The sequence below is a fragment of the Acromyrmex echinatior genome, chromosome 7 (assembly GCF_024713525.1).
Source record: "Acromyrmex echinatior isolate Ae372 chromosome 7, ASM2471352v2, whole genome shotgun sequence".
NCBI classification, from domain to species: Eukaryota; Metazoa; Arthropoda; class Insecta; order Hymenoptera; family Formicidae; genus Acromyrmex; species Acromyrmex echinatior.
The window spans coordinates 11,046,812-11,067,128 of record NC_141858.1 but is presented as its reverse complement, the minus strand read 5'-3'; the positions used below and the strand labels follow the sequence as shown (position 1 = coordinate 11,067,128).

General features: G+C 31.2%; 3 protein-coding genes across 7 annotated transcripts in view; 1 reads left to right on the top strand and 2 right to left on the bottom strand.

Annotated features, from left to right (window-relative positions):
• The first annotated feature begins 419 nt into the window (after positions 1 to 419).
• Positions 420 to 20,317, top strand: part of GluClalpha (glycine receptor alpha 1) — a 76,824-nt gene continuing 56,926 nt past the window's right edge. For 2 of the 3 annotated variants that reach the window (XM_011070224.2, XM_011070223.2), the window contains exon 1: positions 423 to 1,121. In XM_011070224.2, coding sequence (XP_011068526.1) covers positions 1,107 to 1,121 — 15 coding nt within the window. In that variant the 5' untranslated portion in view covers positions 423 to 1,106. Of the gene's footprint in view, positions 1,122 to 20,317 lie in introns of all 3 variants that reach the window. The other variant, XM_011070226.2, reaches the window with a different exon arrangement.
• On the bottom strand, positions 2,764 to 12,313 carry Septin4 (septin 4). Of its 3 annotated transcripts, none has more exons than XM_011070210.2 (9): positions 12,037 to 12,313; positions 11,516 to 11,692; positions 9,675 to 9,767; positions 8,173 to 8,338; positions 7,877 to 8,027; positions 6,968 to 7,133; positions 6,261 to 6,429; positions 5,533 to 5,614; positions 2,764 to 4,716 (listed from the first exon to the last, which is right to left on the bottom strand). In XM_011070210.2, exons 1-9 carry the CDS (start codon positions 12,044 to 12,046, stop codon positions 4,552 to 4,554), a joined length of 1,179 nt encoding a protein of 392 aa, XP_011068512.1. In that variant the 5' UTR covers positions 12,047 to 12,313; the 3' UTR covers positions 2,764 to 4,551. The 3 variants fall into 3 exon arrangements, with proteins under 3 accessions (XP_011068512.1, XP_011068514.1, XP_011068513.1); XM_011070212.2 differs by having other exon boundaries at positions 11,516 to 11,696; positions 12,037 to 12,312; XM_011070211.2 differs by having other exon boundaries at positions 6,273 to 6,429; positions 12,037 to 12,305.
• On the bottom strand, positions 13,299 to 18,420 carry fbp (fructose-1,6-bisphosphatase). Its single transcript, XM_011070213.2, has 4 exons — positions 18,127 to 18,420; positions 15,967 to 16,431; positions 14,826 to 15,015; positions 13,299 to 13,599 (listed from the first exon to the last, which is right to left on the bottom strand). The coding sequence occupies exons 1-4, from the start codon at positions 18,300 to 18,302 to the stop codon at positions 13,420 to 13,422; spliced, it is 1,011 nt and encodes a 336-aa protein (XP_011068515.1). The 5' UTR covers positions 18,303 to 18,420; the 3' UTR covers positions 13,299 to 13,419.

Below are 20,317 nucleotides of genomic sequence, written 5' to 3'. Positions count from 1 at the left end.
ATAAGTCAAATATATGCGTGATTATATTCAGTGTATTCGCTAGCATCGCGCCAGTATCTTTTTTAAACTCATTGGACGCGTTCGAGCTGAACAAGTTGCTAGCCTGCTTGTCGCGAGCAAATGAATGTAATTGGTTGTTACTTATAGATCCAACCAATCACATTTAATCGTTCGGTGAGCAGGCTAGTTCACCTTGTTCGGCTTGAACATGCCCATTGATAGCAATACGTGCGCTTTTATTTTCGTGGAAATCTTACTCGAAGACGGACGCTTCACTTTTCAGCACGTTTTTCTCAGTGATTCTGTCGAATTTAATTCTGTCGCCATCGGAAGCAATAATTTGCGAATGAAAATGATTGCATGAACAACGAAATTTCGTGATTAACGTAAGTCATGAAGTGAGTTGCGCACCGCCGGCCGACGGAACATGGCGCTTAGTTCAGTCTATTCGAGTCGACCGTTGGTCGCAGATGGACGCTTCACACAGCGTCGTGTGTTTCCTCGACAATTCAGTTGAATTGGTGCTACTTGAAGTGATAAAATGGGAACAAAGTGATCGTATGAACAAGGAATTTTACGATATCGCGAAGTGAGACAAACCGGTCGCGTCGACAACCGATGGAGCTCAGTTCAGTCTATACCGTTGCGTTGTGCGCGACGTTTGGACGGACGTTTTACGCAGTAAATTATATTTATCGCCCTTTTCCTCGGTAAATTCTGTCGAATTTACTGCTACCGGAAGCAATAATTTGAACGAAAGTGAGCAATGAATTTCGCGATTAAGTTGCAAAATGTACTCGCGCGAACGTACGGATTTTTTCAAGGTCGTCCCGCGCCGTGTTACGTTTTCAAATTTTGTCGTTAATACGTATGCGTCGTAATTTTCATGAAAATTTCATGCGTAGATGGACGTTTCTTTTCTCGCGCATTTCGTTCTTAATTTCATCGAATTGGGCGACGCCAAGAGTGACGATTGAAATGGGATGATTGAGTGTATATTTGTGACAAGTGTATAATTATTGCAGACAATGAGGGTTCCTGGAAGTGCCGGACAACAGGAGCTACAACATCCTAGGCGGTATCAGCGTGTCAGCATCGCGAGGTAGATGAGACATCGAACGGTGAGTACTAAATTGAATTTATTCCTCTATTCACGTAACAATTAATTCTCTTCCACCGATTGATGCGTTGATTTTTCTCGCCGATGCGTCCACTTGATTTTTGAACGTTAAATCCATTAAGGATGATAGGATTGTTTGGTATTATTGAGATAAGATAATATTATTTAATTATTCTCTTTCAAATTTAGTGCAATTTGTAACAAAATATATTATTAAAATATTATCACGGAGTATTGAAACGTGAAAATCACATGCATTCTTTAGCTACCGTTAAGTTCACAAAAATTTTCTTTGACGAAGGATTTGCGATACATAGGCCTGATTAACAAGATGCTTTACTCTCTTTCAAATTCAATATTTATGCAATTTGCATTAAAATGCTATCACGGAATATCGAAACGTGAAAATCACGTGTCTTTGGTCGCCGTCATTTGGAAAAATATTTTTCGAACAAATTTATTGCGTTATGCAAGGCCTGATTTACAAAATTTTATTAGCATTAACATGCTAGTCTTCCAGTGAATTATAGAAGACTAGGGATTAAAAAGTATCTTAAATTATATTTTTTAACTGCCATTTTTCTAAAAAAAATTTTCTAACAAATTTTTGAATTACAATTATAATTATAATTATATTTAAATTATTTATAATGATAGATATTAAAAAATAATTTTAATTATATTTTATATTTGTTTTCTAATTTGCTACAAGATGGTAGTTGCTAGTAAAAAACATCATATAAATCAAGTTTATATATCGCATAATAAATTTTTCCGATGAGCCCGACAGTAATCAAACGCAACCTGATCGATTGAGGTAATTCCTGGAACTACGAGAAAGTGCGAATTTCGTGGAACTGAATCCCGACCATATTTTACTTCTTCTGCATATCTATGTTATGCAAAATAAAATTATTTTAATTTTTTGCAATGATTTTCTCGTAATAAATAATTTTCCGTAATACAAAATATATTTATGATTTTTGATAGCAACGAAATAGTGTGTACTTTTTCAAATTAAAAAATATATTTATAAAATAGTATTAAATATTAATTAAATATATTTAAACAGCATCTATCTTTTTTCTTTCTCAGAATAAAAATGAATTTATCTTGAATAAGATTTATAATATTTCTTTATTATCTTTAGCCGATTCTATTACGCATTTATTCCAAAAGAAATATAATTTTTCTCTTTTTTTCTATTTAACTTTCAAGCGAGTATTGCAAATTTACAACGTTCACTTTAAAAATTAAATTTGAAATATATTCAGAAAATAAATTTAAAATCGCGCAAATTAGTTATATTTAGTTAAGAACTTTAGATGGAAATGAATATACGTAGCATTGAATTAAAATAAAGTATAACTTCTACTTCCAGAGAGAAAAACTATATATCAACATATATCAACAAATATCATAGTTTGATATTGATAGATTCTTCTTTTATAAATCGTTTTTTAGTTAAAGCAGTAAAACAAGTTATTTTTTTAATAGCAAGGCAATGATCTCTCTCTCTCTCTCTCTCTCTCTCTCTCTCTCTCTCTCTCTCTCTCTTTCTCTCTTTCTCTCTAGAAAATTAATTTAATTTCTTTAAATAATCGAAGGAAAAATGAAATAGGATAAAACAAAGTTTGAAATAATTGTTAAGATTCAAATTGACCGTATCATTTATTACGGCATATTTATTCTTACAAAACGTCTACAAATTCTTCTCACAAGAAAAGAACTTAAAGCACACTTAAAGGATTTATAAAACTAAAAAGTTTAGTTAAAGTAGTGACTGTGTAAACGTGAATCTTTGGTTTCTTCGACAATTAAATTTATCTTGCATATCTCACTCTTCTTATATAATTCTATATAATTATGAATTATTGTGCGTATATTTAGAACGTTAATTCTAATTATGTAATAATTTTTATTCGCAACTTCGGGACTATGGATCTCTGAACTAACATTAAACAGCAAACTGAACGGGAGAATTTTCTCCACCGATTTCAGTATTTGTGCGATCAATTGTACGTCCGGTTTATAACGAATGCTCGATGTATATATGACTGTGTTCCCTTTGGCGCTCACAACACTTTCATTCTTTGTTGTTTATTAAATATTAAATAAGGACAATTGATGCTCACAAGTGCTGTAAACGAAGTGCTTCAAAGCGAACACAGCCATAGAGTATTCCCAGGTTAAACCGCCAAAATATGAAAATTTAAGACCTCAAAGCAAACAAAATTTTTCTGTGGAAAGTTTACTCGTAAACGCTTCGTTTAACAGACAGTGACTTCTTACACAGTTGGAAAATTTGTATTAAAAATTTTCGTGTCCCAAATTATTTTTAACGTTTGTTACTTTGAAACACATTTATTTTGTTAAACATGTCATAAAGTAATGAACATTAAAAAATTAATATAAAAAATATAATGATATAATTTCTAAGCAAATTGTGGAAGTATATTTTGGCACTAAATTATTTATAATATGTTAAATTAATACATATTTTATTCATTTATCTTAGAATTTGTTTTAATATATATTATTTTTATGTTATTCATTCACTCATAAATTGTGTCATTTTGACATTAAGACAATATTCAAATAACATAATTACATTGCGTTAAATTAACATTTGAATATGTTAAAAATTCAACAAAAATTTTTAATAAGCTTGAATAGATTGTTATTTCTAACACAAATAAGTCACAGAATATAGGAGTGATGTCGAAATATCTAGATTTATTCCCGTTATTGCTTGACAATAATCAAATATAAAGTCAATATCTCTTAAACAAAATTAAAATAAGAAAGTTATATCTTTTTACAAGCAAATTCGCAGAATAAAATTTTGTTTATTTTGAGGTCCTAAATTCATACTTTCAGTTTAATGGTTCAACTCCCTGTATATCTCTCGATATTTTTTTATACGATGATGCGTGCTATTTGTATAAATTAGCTATGCTTGTTAAGTATAAAACACATTCCGATCTCACGTATCACTGACATTAGCGGAGTATAGTTGAAAGATCTGTACAAACTCGATTTGATTAAATATTCGGCGAATAAGTATTGGTGAATCTTTTGCGATTTTATATATTTTATCTATTCTTCCAAAACGGTAATAAAAGATAGCGCATAATCGAGAAGAAATTAATAACCTTAATTATCTAATTTTATTATAGAGACAAATTTAATTTAATTTAAATTTTAATTAATCAAATATGCATTTAATTTTCTTATTATAAAATAGAAGCAAATATAATTTAATTATATTTTATATAATATGTAAGAATTTGTGCTAATAATACAATCTCGAAAATTTTACGTAATGCACCAAGAGAAATTTGTTAAGAGTCAGACGAATATGTACAGATCTCTCGGGAAGGAAAATCCTATATCCCGGATGTATGTCTATTCCGAGGATGATCTACACTTCAAACGTCTATAATACTGTTACGTTTCTTCTCCACGTCTGCGGAATCGAGATCATTACCGAGGCTGCCCACGCGACCTCGCAATCCAACACCTCCTCCTCCGACTTGACCGGTCGCTTTGAGTTTCTCTTGCATTTGTGCCAAGATATCTTGCATTCTTCGTATCTAAAAAGTGAAATGCATAGCGAGCGGCATGAGAAAATATTTCAGGAAAATTCAATTGAATAAGATTAACTTTTCCAGAGACGTATAATAATATTAAAATACGTTAATAAAATACGTCTGTTTTAATACTAAATATTGAAATATTTACGTTACTTGGAATAGTACAACACCGAGAGGAATTTGTACTCGTAAGTATATAATTTAGGGGATGGGCAGAATAAAGACACAATTCTAGGCCCTTTTTCCGGCAATTAGTCTTTTCATGTAATATTTGATCGTATATTGATCATAATAGAGAAGTATTGTAACATATAATTTCTTAAAGACATTACATAAATTTATTTGATATTGTATTCATTTGTGTATAATAAAAAAGTAGCAAGTTATTTTAATTTTTGCTAATATCAAGGCCTTGTAATTAGGCCTTTATTCCATTCATCCCCTCAATTACGTCTTATTACAATTATGATTATCGCGACAATATTAATAATAATTATATGTATACTTTTATTAACAAATATATGTGATAATGAAAAGATCTATAATTATAGTTATCATTGCTACAAAAACGGTTGCAATTACTATAATTTAACTATAATTATTATCATTTCAGTTATTTATTGATACATATTTATTGATAAAACTATGCAGTTATTATTACTAACATAATAGTAGTAATGATCATAATTATAGTAAAATGTAATTATATTTATAAATATTAAAAATTTTTTTCTCAGTGCAAAATACTTTTTGATTTCTAATTTCTTAAATTCGTCTCTGGAAAAATTTAACACGGCCGTTAAATTGCATGCTTACCTCTTCATCTTTCTGCAAGAGAAGTCTGTCCGTGTCGGATATACTATTCTCAAAGTGCGGCCCGGAATCTCTTTTCAGTTTGCTATAAAAAAGAGAAACGGAAAACATATTTTTATCCTTGATTATTTGGGATTACAAATAACTTATCAAATGCAAACGAAGCTAAGTTATAAATAATATTATTAAAGCAAAGAATACCGTGCAATTTTACGAAAGAATCAATCTAACAATTTTTCAATTTTTACTGGACGGTATAAAACTAATCTGAATTCATCATCATATCATCTCTGAACTATCTCCATCATCTCCATTGAATTGTCATACCATCACAAACTATTAGGTGTTGGAATTAATTCGTAGCGTTTTACAAGTGATGGGAAGTACTTTCATTAATGTATTTTTTAATGCTCATGTGAAATAAATAACATTCTTTCATTAAAAACGCTACGAATTAATTCCAACACCTAATAGTTTGAAACTATTACTGATAGATGCTTTTAATAATCATGCAAAACGCACAGGAACACTCGAAAGAGTATCAAGTTCAATATTCAAGGTACCAATATTAATATAACAATCCATTATCATTTTACATCTCAAGGAAAGTTTTTGAAACGTAGATAAAAATATTATTTCGAACGCAGCGCTTTCGAGGCGTCCTGTACGCATTGCGAACGCGGAATAAGCGTCCGTTTGTATATACCTACTGAAATGCAATATTTATTTACATGCGTAAATACCTCCGTTCCCGGATCGCTTGCTGCGAAATTTGGGAAATACATTGGGCCCGAAAATTCTCGTAATGAACGTCCTGCGTGACGTCCTTTAGATCCTGCATGTGCGTCGATATTAGCATCGTCCTTAGTTTGACGAAGTCACTGTGCTTCGGGTTCTCGACTATGATCAATGGAATCGAAATGTTAAAGATCGAGCACTGGCACGCGAAAGCCAGAGATACTTTAACGCATTCAATCCCTACTGCTTTCGAAAACGCTAATTGATTTTACTCGCAGAAGGTTTACGCTCCAAAAGCTCTTTTATCAATTAAATTCCTAATTGCTTTTGATACGGCTCCTGCTTAACAATCTAATTGAAAAGCCGGTATTCTTGTAATTGTAAAGGCATCGAGTACATTAAATCCTTGTTCCGAATGAATGATTTCTTTAATGTTACACCAAAGTGCACTCTCAATTTTTTCATGGTAATTCGTTAGTGAAGATTTATCTAATAACAATAATTGAAATTAAATTCTTTGGTTATGTAGAGCGAGCAAAGTTGTTGCTCACATGAAATAACAATCATGTAAATTTTTTCAAAATATTTACGTTAATTTAATTTAATTTTATTTTTCAACGTTCATACTTACCTCAAACGGTAATGGGTGAAATCAGTACAATTGGAAAATATTAATTTTATGTAGAATATAAAAGTTCACCTTCCACTACTCCCCACGGATATTGCCGGCCTCGAACTTTCTTTCCGGCAACCTCCAACACCGTCGAGCTTCCGACGACCGCGAACGGTATACACGCCTTCAGTTCCTTATCCTGTTGCTTGAATTCTTCATCTTCGTCGCTGTCGCAATCCGGAAATTGGTATATCTGCGAAAACACGAAAAAAATGTTATTTATCGTATCATAATTATGAGCAAATATTGCAATGTATGAACTTGCGAAATTCGTGTTATTTTATATTAAAAATAAAAAATCTAAGTATTTGTGAAGTTAGTACGACATTCTGTCTAATATAGAAAAATTGCATTTTCAGCCTAGCACTTTTCATAGTTTTACAGTTCTATGTAAAAATAAAAAAATTTCACATTTTTTATATAAAAAATTAAAATTGAAAAATGTATTAATTTCGCAAATCTATACGACACCTCCCTTTCTAAAGTACAAGAAAACAATAAATTTTATCACTTTACCAAGTACTTTTGCAAGTTACGCAAGCAGTATTATTCGAGTTCCATCAATGAATGCAATTTGAAAATAAAATTCCAATAATTACTAAGTTTTTTAGACTTTAAATATTAATTTAAACATAGTTTGAAGATAAAGTGCTGATTATTTTGCAATTCTAATCCTCGTTCAGAGAGTCCTAAGAGAGTACTATGTTCAAATTATTTTTAAACAAAGTTCCGGCGGCTACATATTTTGAAATAACTTTTTAATATCTGAAACCAACACGACATTTGGAGAAACTTTTTTGGAGTAATGCAGAATTTTTTTATTTTTATACAGAACTATGAAAAATACTATTGGAATTATAATTATTTTTTTTATATTAATAAAATGTGCTAATTTCACAACCAAAAAATTCTCAACCAAAGCTTTTCGCATGCTACCTGAATCTCATGTTCTTCAATGTCTGCCAAAATGCGCTCCTTCAGCTTTTTGACTTCGTGAGTAGTTAAAGTATCCGCTTTCGCTATTACAGGAACGACATTAACTTTCCGATGTAAACGCCTTAATACCTCGAGATCAATCTGCCTGAGGCTATAAAGAAAGATATTAAAATTGTAATTGATAAAACTGTAATTGAGTCTGATATCATAATTTCGTTCGATATTATCCTTCGCGAGATGAAAATTATTTTTAATCCTGTAAATTAGAATATATATGAAGTTGGATTATCACGTACCCATGGCCGTATGGCGGTATAAAGTAGAGACAACAGTGTACCCTGTTATCTTGAATATTTTTCCTATTTAATCCGCTTTCATCCGTAAAATATTGGCGAAACTGCTCGTCGATGTAAGCCGAGCATGCTTTCCACGTATCCTCGCAATTTACCGCATCGCCGAATCCTTGAAAGGTACCGTTATATTATAGAACGATATTTGTACAACACTTATAGAATTATTTCATAAAATCGTGAGGAAACAATATTAAGGCTGGGTTGTTTTACCTTTCGATAAACTTCAGCTCATTCTCTTACTCTCTTACTCTCTTATTCTCTTCCTCTTTGTTTATTTACTAAATAAATTATTACATAGTTTATCCAAAGATAGAACAATCAATTTGAAATGAAAATAGACCGAGAAATGTACACAAGTTAATGAAGAAGGCCATATTGAGTCAAAGCGAGTCTTACAAGGGAACGTGTTCTATATTGCAAAAATGATATAAAAAAAAACTAATGTTATCAATCAGAAGATCACATAATATTCTAGATGGTCACATCTTAGGATTCTGTATTTGACTTGGGTCGCATATGTTTGGCTATTTTAACACAAAATTTTAACACAAAATATCTCGAGAATAATGCATTTTTTAATAATAAATGTTTAAAATAAAAGTTGTAGAATTTGAAGAGAATTATCGAATGAGCTGTTCAGATTTTGGGTCTAGAAACTTGTGGATCTAATTTCCAATAATTTGATTGATTAATTATCTTTTTTCTTTTATTTAGTACTATTGTATTTATATAGTTATATTTATTTATCGTAAATAAATATTAATCTAGTGTTATTCAAACATTTTAAATAGATATTTACAAGGATATTTATTAAATTTGGTTAAAACATTTTTTTCCTCAGTGCAGCAATTTCACGAAATTGCTATTCACAAAAATATTTCTCTATTTATAAAAATTAATTCAACGTATCTACTGGTACGTATAAAATATATAAATTTGTAAATATATAAATGTGATGCTAGAGTATATAAGCCATAGCCAGATTACAGTTGCTAAAAGATAATATTTCAAATAACATCAAATAAAAACATACGTTTCAACCAGAACATTCGGTTATTATCAATGTTGTTACCATAAATATAAGACATTACATCCTAAACGGTTATATACGCAAGTTATACTAAACAACTATAATTATATATAATTACATATAATAGTCGTTTAGTATGAGAGAGACTTACGTATATAATCATTTAAGATATAATTTTATATTTATGATAAAAAAAAAACAACATTGATAATGACCGAATGTTCTGGTCGGAACGTATGTTTTTATTTTATTTGATATTATTTGAAATATTATGTTTTAGCAACTGTAATCTGGCTATTGCTCACATATCCTAGTATCACATTTATATTGTTTAATAACAAGTGAGCTTTATATATTTAGTTTTATATAAATTTATTTAACATAAAAAAATTAATAATTCATCAATATTTCTCACCTGGCGTATCTACGATCGTTAAGCGAAGCCGGACGCCACGCTCCTCTATATCCATTGTCTTTTTCTCAATGGAGGTGGTCTTAGCCACCCGCTCTGAAAGTGAACGATGAATATTTATCGACTCCTCGTCGAGATCGAGACGAGCGGTTTACCCACTATGTAAGTTGATCAAATATTTTTCGCGTGTCAATAACTCGCGGATGCGGAAGATTTCAGAGCAGCGACCATTTCCGGTAATGCTACAGCTCCTCTCTCCATCACGATCAAACGGTGTCATTATTATTCCGATTCCGATCGCACGTCACGGAGAAAAATGTGAAGTGATGTGCGCTAAAATTCTAGTAAATTTTACAGAATTGGCAGATCCATATTATAGAGACAGGCGTTTACTTATGTAAAATTTATTTTACTTTTCTGATAAATGATGAACAATCGTTTTATAGCCATACTGTTAAGTACTTTTTACATTTCGTAAAGTAAATTTTATGCTACAATTTGTTTTACTATTAATTTACAAATTACCATACATCTCAATAGTAATAATTTACTTTATATTTTTTGCCTTAGCGGCAAATATTAAGTTAACCTGATAAAATTTACTTTACTGAAATATATAAATGTATAAAATTTTGAAAGTTGATTGTGTTTACAGTCTTAAGAATAGTATGATTTACTTTGTAGGGTAATAATCATTTGAATGGATTTACTATTGGATTGTAATATATTTTTATCTTACATCTCCGATATCTTTTTTAGACAAAAATTTGTCATAAATTCGACAAAAATAACTGGAATATTTTTATTAAACTTACAAGACTACACTAAAAAAATACTAAATTTTAATAAATATTTGTTTGAATATAGTTTTAAGTAAATATCTACTCAATATATATGTATTTAATACGAAAGTCGTTAATTTAATTTAACTGTGATTTTCTTCATTGAATTAAGATTTACTTATTCAGTAAAAAATATTTACTGTAATATTTATTTAATATTTATTTATACTATTCAAAGAAATATACAGGGTAAGTCTGATAAAAATTCACCACATTTTTCTCGACAACAATTAGAGATAGAGGCAAGACACCTATTATCAAAATTGTAGGATAAGTAGGAGGACATACTTTGATGAGTAACCTTAAATGTTTTTAGTTTTCATACTTCATACAATAAAAAGATTTTGTTTAAAATAGGATGAATAATTTTGCATCAGAATATCTTCGAAAATTCAACTATTGTCGAGATATAAACCAAAATAAATCAGAAAGTTTGGAACAAATTTTTTATTATTGCAATAAATCTTTAAAAATTTAGACATGCCTTCTTCATAGAACGCTTGCTTGGACTTCTTTTAACTCTTGAATCGTTATTTATTATTAACATGGTGAACAGTCTGGCTCATTTCAACTTATATCCCGACAATAGTTGAATTTTCGAAAAGATACTCTAATGCAAAGTTAATATTCAGTTCATTGAACACCATCAATATATAGAACGAGTAAAAACCCCTTTCCATTAAAAAAAATTTTTATTGATAGTATGAAAACCAAGGATATTTAAGATTATTCAAGGTCATTAAAGTATGTCCGCTTATTTATCCTACAATTTTGATAATAACTTTCCCCTATCTCTGTTTTTGAGAAAAATGTGGTGAACTTTTTATCAGACTCACTCTGTATATTAAGATTTAGTAATTTTTTTTAATGCATTTTTTTAAATCCATTTTTCTCCGTGCGAGTATAATTTTATTTGCAAGGGGATTAAACGGATTTGACGATGATCTAGTTCTTGAAAACATCGTGTTTAATGAAATAAAATAAAATAGAAATTACACACACCCGCCGCATCCGGAATTCGCCGGTCTTTGTACAGGTCTCCGAGGAAGAGGCTGTTTATGAGCGTCGACTTGCCGAGACCGGTCTCACCCAATACCATCAGGGTGAACTCGAAGCCCCTCTTCACCGATTTCCGGTGCACTTGCTCCGGCAGCGTCGCGAAGCCGATATAATCCCTGTCTTACTGAGCGAAATAAACGGTCATTAATATCGCGATATCGATATTTAGATAAATCTTCTCTCGCCATAGAAACAATTAGCACTCAATAATTAAGAAAAATCGCGCTCGAATACAAATCTCTGAGTATAACATAAAACTACGTGCATCGTATTGCATTTTCGGTAGCTGACTCATAGACTCTTACTCAAAAGCGACGTACTTATCAGCGTCATATCGCGTTTCTGCATAACTGATATGACGGCTGTGAAATGAGCCGGTTTGCCGACTCGAGAAGAAAAAAGACGATTTCACGGTGGACCGTTTAACATGCGGCAATTTTTATTTCAATAAAACGTTTACGTACCACCGGACATTATGGCAGCATCTAAGGGTGCTTCCGTGTGACGAACATAACGGCAGCCAAATGTCGACCAAACGCACTAAGGCCGAGGGCGGCTCGCGTTCATGAATACCTCGTCGGGCCTCGACTTGCGCTGGCGCACTGTCGACCGGCCGATCAATAGTCGCTCGTGCTCCTATGATGCATTCCGGGCTGCACGCCATGAAGAGGTTAAGCTGAGAGCCAGGCGTGCGTGTAGAATAAATAGCAACGTTATCAGCGCCCGCCGTCTCGCTACGGTTATACAGATGGAAGAACGGAAATGATTGTTCGACATCGCTTAGGCTTGACCGATGACGCGATGCTGCGACGGCTTCGTGCCGATCGCGTTACATTGCATTTACACCCGCAAGTGATACGGTATTTGTAAAAAAAAACTACGGTAGTTCCATATTACAGCGTGTGCGCCGATTGAATAAGTTCTCATAGACTTGTAATATATGTATGTATAAGTCTGTGTCTAGATATAATAAATATATTATAAATCTAATATGTGTTAGATTTATATATATATATATATATTAGGTGTTGGAATTAATTCGTAGCGTTTTTTAATGAAAGAATGTTATTTATTTCACATGAGCATTAAAAAATACATTAATGAAAGTACTTCCCATCACTTGTAAAACGCTACGAATTAATTCCAACACCTAATATATATATAAATAAATCTAACATCTTAGGTTTATATATAATATATTTATTTATATATAATATTTATATATAATATATATATATGTATATATATATATATATATGTGTGTGTATGTGTGTGTGTGTGTATGATAAGTTTGATATGTAAGTTATGTGAGTTCCTCGAAGAGATATATTAACGAGATCGCTATATTAATATGGTCGCTCGACAGTATTTCTTATCGGTATCATTAATGACGCTTTTGAATACAGGTGATTAATTTGGATTCACATGTACGCCGAATAAATTAAATAATCCGACGAGTTAACGTTTAGCGTAATTCGGGTTTCCGCGAGAACATGATGAATTTTCGGATTTAACGGATTTGCCAACAATCACCCGTAATTATTCGTAATCACCTGTAAAAGCGCTTGATGACGTGAGATTTATTACATTTCCTCGCTGTGTGACTATAATTTCTACTAATTAATTGTTATTAATTTATTTTCTGTGCGGCGTTACTTTTCGGCGATAACGAATTATTCAGGCATTTAAACTGTGGGATCGTTTGACGAAATAGTTAAAACGTAGATGGTTTAATAAAATCTTTATTGCAAAATATTACAAAATAACAATCTGTCGTATAAAAGAGATATAATGCTCGGTTGTGTAATGTATTTGAAAGAGATTCTTCGTTTTTTCATTGCTCGGTTTTATTTCTTAATAAACGTCATTACGTCGTTAATGTCATCTTTGGATCCCAAAAAAATGGGTGATCTCTGATGAATGTTTTCCGGAACGATGTCTAGAATATTAATTTTTCCGTTTGTCGCCAGACCGCCGGCTTCCTTAACTATGAAAGCCATCGGTATGCATTCGTACAGAAGTCGTAACTGGAAAATTATGAAATTACAAAATGAATATCGCAGTCGCACGCTGAGAGAAAAGAATGATTGCAATTACTATAATTTAATTATAATTTTTAGTCTTTTTTTTCAATTATATATTTATAATAATATAGTTATACATATACATGCTTGAAAATTAGTCTTTTCTGAAGTTTTTTCTTAATATTATTTTTTAGTATTATTATCAATAAATATAATAAGCGTGGGTTGAGAAAATAGTTATATTTACTGTAATTGCGATTGCATTTATTGAATAAAAATACTTATTCTATTTATTATTTATTATTGATATTTTAATATCTTTATATTAACATTTGAAATTATCATAGATTATTATATAATACAACTTTTTATGTTTAAGAGAATTAGATAGAAAATTATTATATTATATATAACATTAATCTATATTAATAACCATAAAAATGGAGCTTCTGACCACAATTATTTTATCATGCAATTAAAATCATAATTACTAAACACTTTTCTCTCAGTGGATAATTTGATATATTATGATATATTATGAATTTTCATATTTGATACGTAAGATATAGAATAGATGAAAAGTATTTAATAATATTATAATAATATTATACATAAATAATGCTATAAATTGAAGCGTAATATTGTGTAAGTTAATTATTGATAAATACGTTCTCTTAAAATTCTGACCCCGATATCGGTCTTCTGATAGAGAGCTGTAATCATGTTTACATTTACCGGGACGAATAATACGCGAAATCCGATAAATTTTATAGAAATTTATGTAGAAATTAGGAATGCATTAATTTAAGTTTAAACCGGATATTTATATTGTGCCTAGATAAAATAATTTTTAAAGTCCAATACTTTCCTGCACATTTATCGGATAAATGGTAAACAATTATTTATAAGGCAAAGTTTCTACACAGCGAGTTATATTATTACTCAATCCGTCTGTGGTGATAAGAGCGAGATCAGAAGTGTTAATAATAATCGAAGTAAAAAGAGAGAATCAAAAAGAAAATATTATTGATGAAGATAAATGGGATGATGTGAAATATATCGTAATATACTGTTATTATTGCTATTGGATTTGTCTTGTTCTCATTTTTGTATTTATCTTGTTCTTTTTCTTTGTGTATTTTTATTGTTCTTGTGTCTGCCTGATTCGTTTTCTTCATTAAATAATTAGTTTGACAGAAAGTTCAGAAATCATCGCGAAATTAAATTACCTTGCCATTGGGATTGCTTTTGCTCGCAGGATACAAAAAGATACCACCATATTTAATCGTTCTGTGTACATCGGCGACCATGGAACCCACGTATCTGGCACTGTAAGGTTTCCCGGTTACAGGATATTTCTTAGAATGTATATATTCCTTAATAGACGAGTCCCACGTACTCTCATTGCCTTCATTAATACTGTAAATAATCATACATAAATAATCATTTCAGTGCGATCGATAATCCCAAAAAAGATGTAATTTCGTCCATAAAAAGTTAATTCAAACTCAACATATTGATTCTGTCGTGATCACATTGACTATATTTGATTTCATAATTTCTCGAAACTTCGTGGCAATTTCCATTACTCGCGATGCGGATGTTAGCCGTTAACTCATCGAAATTGTTTGCCGAGCATATTTCATTCCATAGCTTTCGTTTCTTTATCTCTCTTTTCTCCATTTCTATATACTAATGTAGATGAACTTTAACCCCTCAAGGAACAAACAAACAACAAAAAATCAAAATGACTTTATTTTAATTCTTAATGTGTCTCAATAAACAATCCAATTTTATAATCAAAATCATCATTTTGACTTTCGTGACGTCAAGATAAACTTATTATTTGACTTTCTCTTGACTTGATGTATTTCTTGAGCCTTAATATACATAATTTTCCGATCCTTTACTTCATACGATAGATCATTCGTATCTCGTTAAATTCCGTATCCCGAGTTAAATTTCATCACTTTAACAAATATACTAAAATTATTAAGTGATTCTTACATACGCTTAAAATTGTATATAAATGTTATAACTTACAACCAATTACTTAATGCTCCCAGTTTTTCGAAGAGAATTAGAAATATGCAGAATACAAATGAGTCAATCGTACGTAAGGGTCAATCTTAATTTAATTTATTCGTTATCTTTTTCTATCCGTTTCTATCAATGAAAATTAATTTTAATCTCGGTTCAACTTATACGTTCTTAATTGTTAAAATTAGAAAAAGATGAAGTTAGTTGAAGCCGGTTGAACCGAGATTAAAATTAAACTACATTGCTGAACTAGAGCAAGTAGCTCCAATTGTAAAATCTTATATGGATACATTGGTGATAGAAATGAACATTCGTTTTTTTTTATCATACCTATATATATTGCCTCTATCAGGCATACGCATGTCTCTTTCGGTCAGTATAAATTCCCCAATGGCCGGATCGTACATGAATCCATTAACGCCTTGACCTATCGAGAGCACTATCATAGTCGCTGATCCGTATAGAGCGTATCCGGCCGCAACCAAATTTCTTCCTGGTTGCAGAGCGATTTGTAATATGGAGTTTCCGGTCTCTTCAGGTTTTTTGTAAATTCCGAAGATCGAACCCACTGAGACCAAGCAGTCAATGTTGGATGAGCCGTCAAGCGGATCAAACGACACGATATATTTGCCGCTCTTCTCCGTTTCCACTTCAATGGCGTGTTGATTCTCCTCACTTATGAGCACGCATGTGGTAAAAGAGGATGTCAGCATATTGATAAAGAGCTCGTTGCTCAGGATGTCCAGCTTCTTGACTTGCTCACCCTGAATATTGGTGTTGCCGGCGATGCCATACCTGAATGAATAACGATATGTCGTGTGCGTTTAACATCAGCTGATTAATATGCCTAAACGAACATTGCGTAGCTGATTCGATTAGTTGTGGTTGATAATAGACTTGAAGTTTGACTTCGATTACATGACAACAACATGAAATAGACTTTGATTATATGGCAAAAATATATGATAAAAGTCATTTGAAATATTATTTAAATTTTTTGAAAATTTCAATTGTTTTGAACAATATTTTAAGATGTCGATATATTTATAATATATCTCTTAATATATTCTTTATTTAATAATCAGATATAGAAATTTTTAAGAACTTTGAACATATAGATATTGAATCACGTTGAAGGAAAGACTCTCCAGAGATTTAAGACTTTCAAGAGAGAAGACTTTCTTCTCAAGAGGGAAGATTTACGAACTTCAATACAGAAGGTTTCGATTAATATTTGAAACGAACAGTTGAAATTTTTTCTATGATAAAATTATTATAAAATTAAAGGAAGAATTTGTGGAACAAGTTATTATTATTTAAAACAAAAAGACATCGTTTTTTGTAATATTTTTAAACAGTAAATATATTAAAGGTTATAAAAGGAATATAAAACTTTTATTTAGAAAATAAATTATCATTAGAATTGTTTTGTAAAAATTTAAGATGATTTATTCAGTAGATATATTTATTCAATAGATAATAATTCAATAGATACTATGAAAATGTGTTTCAGATAAGAAACGTTATGATAATTTTTAATTACGTTAAAAAAATTTGGAGTTAATTTTATTTAATCTAAGATTTATTAATTCCTATTTGCCTTTAGATTTATATAAAATTATTTATTAATTTCATTACGGTTATCTTAATTCATACAGTTCAAAGCATAATCCTCGTCAGATTATTGATAAGGCAAGTTTGTTTTGGAGGTCGATGGAGAGCGACCAGTCATGAAATTGTTTTATTCATGCTGTGCTGTGTGTACCACAGGCACTGTAATAATGGGAAATCATTTATATGTTATTTACATGCAAGGTTACAGAATTGTCAGGTCGTAGAGATTAATGTTTACTGGCGTGTATTGGCAGCTTGAGCACGACGGTAAATGTATGAGACTATACCGCTGCCGAATACATTTGAATAAAATAGAGAGACGTGTGCCGATTGAGAGTAAACGTTAGCTACGACACTACGAAGACTTTACACATTTTACACGTATTGGTCCGAGTCTCTCCGCGTGTTAAATTCTGACCGTTGTGTGCCGGATGAAAATGTAAAATTGCACAAACTACATCCGCCGGATATAATATATGAAAATCCAATTCCATTTGACAGTCACGATCTTGTCACAAAGTGACTTAAACCGTTGCAAGTCGGAAGATGTATTTGCACGATGTAAAATGTATAGTCGTAAAGCGTAGTTTCGAACTCATGAAGATTACAAATTATAATTAGATTAATTTGAATATCTCGTAAAATGTCTCTAGTTCTGTCGCTTAAATGTGCTATTAGGACGTCTAGTTTACGAGATCACGAAATGTTTTCCGCTTCTCTCGCACTGCTCCTTTTTCGCCTATTCGGCCATGCAGAAAACGACGAATCGCGCACATTCCACGCGCGCGTTATGTTCGCGTTTTCCTCGCAAACGTTGGCGAGATTAGTTTTCGTCCTGAGCCAATTTCGGAAACTCATATTTACTGATTTACTCACATGTTAGCGATACCGGCTTTCCTCACGGCCGAGCTGACAGCTTTTATGGCAGTCTGTATGCTATTCAATAGCTGTGTGAGGTCACCGGTCGCTATTGGTGCCTTGCGTTGCTCCGCCAGCATGAATCTCGTCAACGTCATGCAGTCTGAGTCTATAATTGTGTTTTTCGATGTCATCGTGACCGTATCTTTTTGAATAGCAAGCGGAACGAGAAATAGAGGCGTGAGAGACCTAGACTGTCCCGACAGAGACTGAAACCAGCGATTCCGAAACGTCGCGTTATGTAAGGCCCCAGTTAGCAACATGTTATCACAACAATGAAAACATTGATATTCGAGTATTTCGAGTTTCCGAAGCTCTCTCTAGCGTGAACTTCTTCCATGAGACCATAGGCAATAAACGAATCTAGAAACAAGAGATGCAGCGCGTCAATGGCTCTCCCTCTCTTGTTTCTAGATTCACCTATACGTAAAATGGAGATTAAGAAGGCGTAGCCAACATGACCAGGCTCAATATTATACGAGTGAAATTAATTAAATATGGTAATGCCTTTTATCGAGCTGACACAGGTTTTTAGTAATAAATTATTATTTCTTAATTCTACGATATACATTTCGACCTCTAGATTTTGAGTCCTCTTTAGTACAATAATAATATAGAATAAATTAATTATATATATACGAGGCCTCTAAAAATGGTGAACACATTTGCACGTTTCTGTCACATATTTGCACTAGTGCAACCAAAACGAGAGAGAATAAATCCGACACAGAAGTTATAAAGAGCATAAGAAAGTAAATAAAGTAATATACTATGGTATTATAATAAATACAAAATACCGAAATTATATGGTGAAAAAAATATGCATAAAATATATTCACGTTCTAACAAAAAATTAATGTGTTATAATATGCATTATATATATATATATATATATATATATATATACACGAGTGATTCTTATAAAGCGCGTATTATGACTGTGATTGTAATGATTTTTCTTGAAATTGTATAACATTAGCCTAGTCATGTTGGCCACACCTTCTTAATCTCCATTTTTACATCATATCATTAAATTGCCAGGTTTTATTAACATATTGTCTGTTTTCTGTTCCTGTATTAGATTGTTCTAGAACTCTCCTTTTCGCTTTAAACAAATATCAAACGTATATCTATCTCACTTTAAGTTCCAAAAGTATACAGTAGTTCAGCCACAGAAAATAGACCTATTGTGTCGGTATCATGTTTTGCGTGACAACCATCATTTGAAGTATAACTTTGTAACAATCAACATCTTAATGCGCTCCATTTACTAATTTCATGTAAGTTTTAATAGAAATTCATATTATTTAATTCGTACAATAACGTAATTTTATCACTTAATTAAGTAAAACCCCCAATTCGATGATACGTAAGATGGAGATTAAAAAAGCATAGCCAACATGGCTCAATATTATACAATTTCAAAAAAAATTGTTACAATCGGTCATAATATGCACTTTATAAGAATCACTTGTATATATATATATATATATATATATATATATATATATATATATATATAATTAATTTTTCTATATTATTGTAATTTATTGTACTGAAGAGGATCCAAAATCTAGAAGTCGAAAACATATACTGTAGAATTAAGAAATAATAATTTGTTACACTCTAAGAACCTCTGTCGACTCGATAAAAGGCATTACCATATTTATATTCAAATATGAAAAGATAGAATACCAATTATTATTTATATTGTTACATTGAAAAATATTATTTAAATTCATGAAACGTTTTATTTGAAATTATATTAACACAAAAAATGAATTTATATTTTTTATATGGAGTTTTTTAATTAAAAAATATTTTTGGAATATCAAAGTTGTGCTAAGCATCTAAGAAATATTAAAAATATATATAACATTTTGTTCTAAATATTTTGAAAAAAGGAAAGTTCAAGGAGGCGTGGATCTAACAGGAAGTGAGACTATTTTACGATCGACGGCGATTTGCTCGACCGCGAACGGTGATATGCGACCTAATTCCGGTTTACAAAATTATTCTTCGAAATGCGTTTAAATAACGTGATATCATTGAATGGGAAACGAGATCGTACTTATTTAATATTTGTTTATATATTATTCCATAAATATATGTAACGGGAATGCAATGAATATGTGGATTTGTAAACACA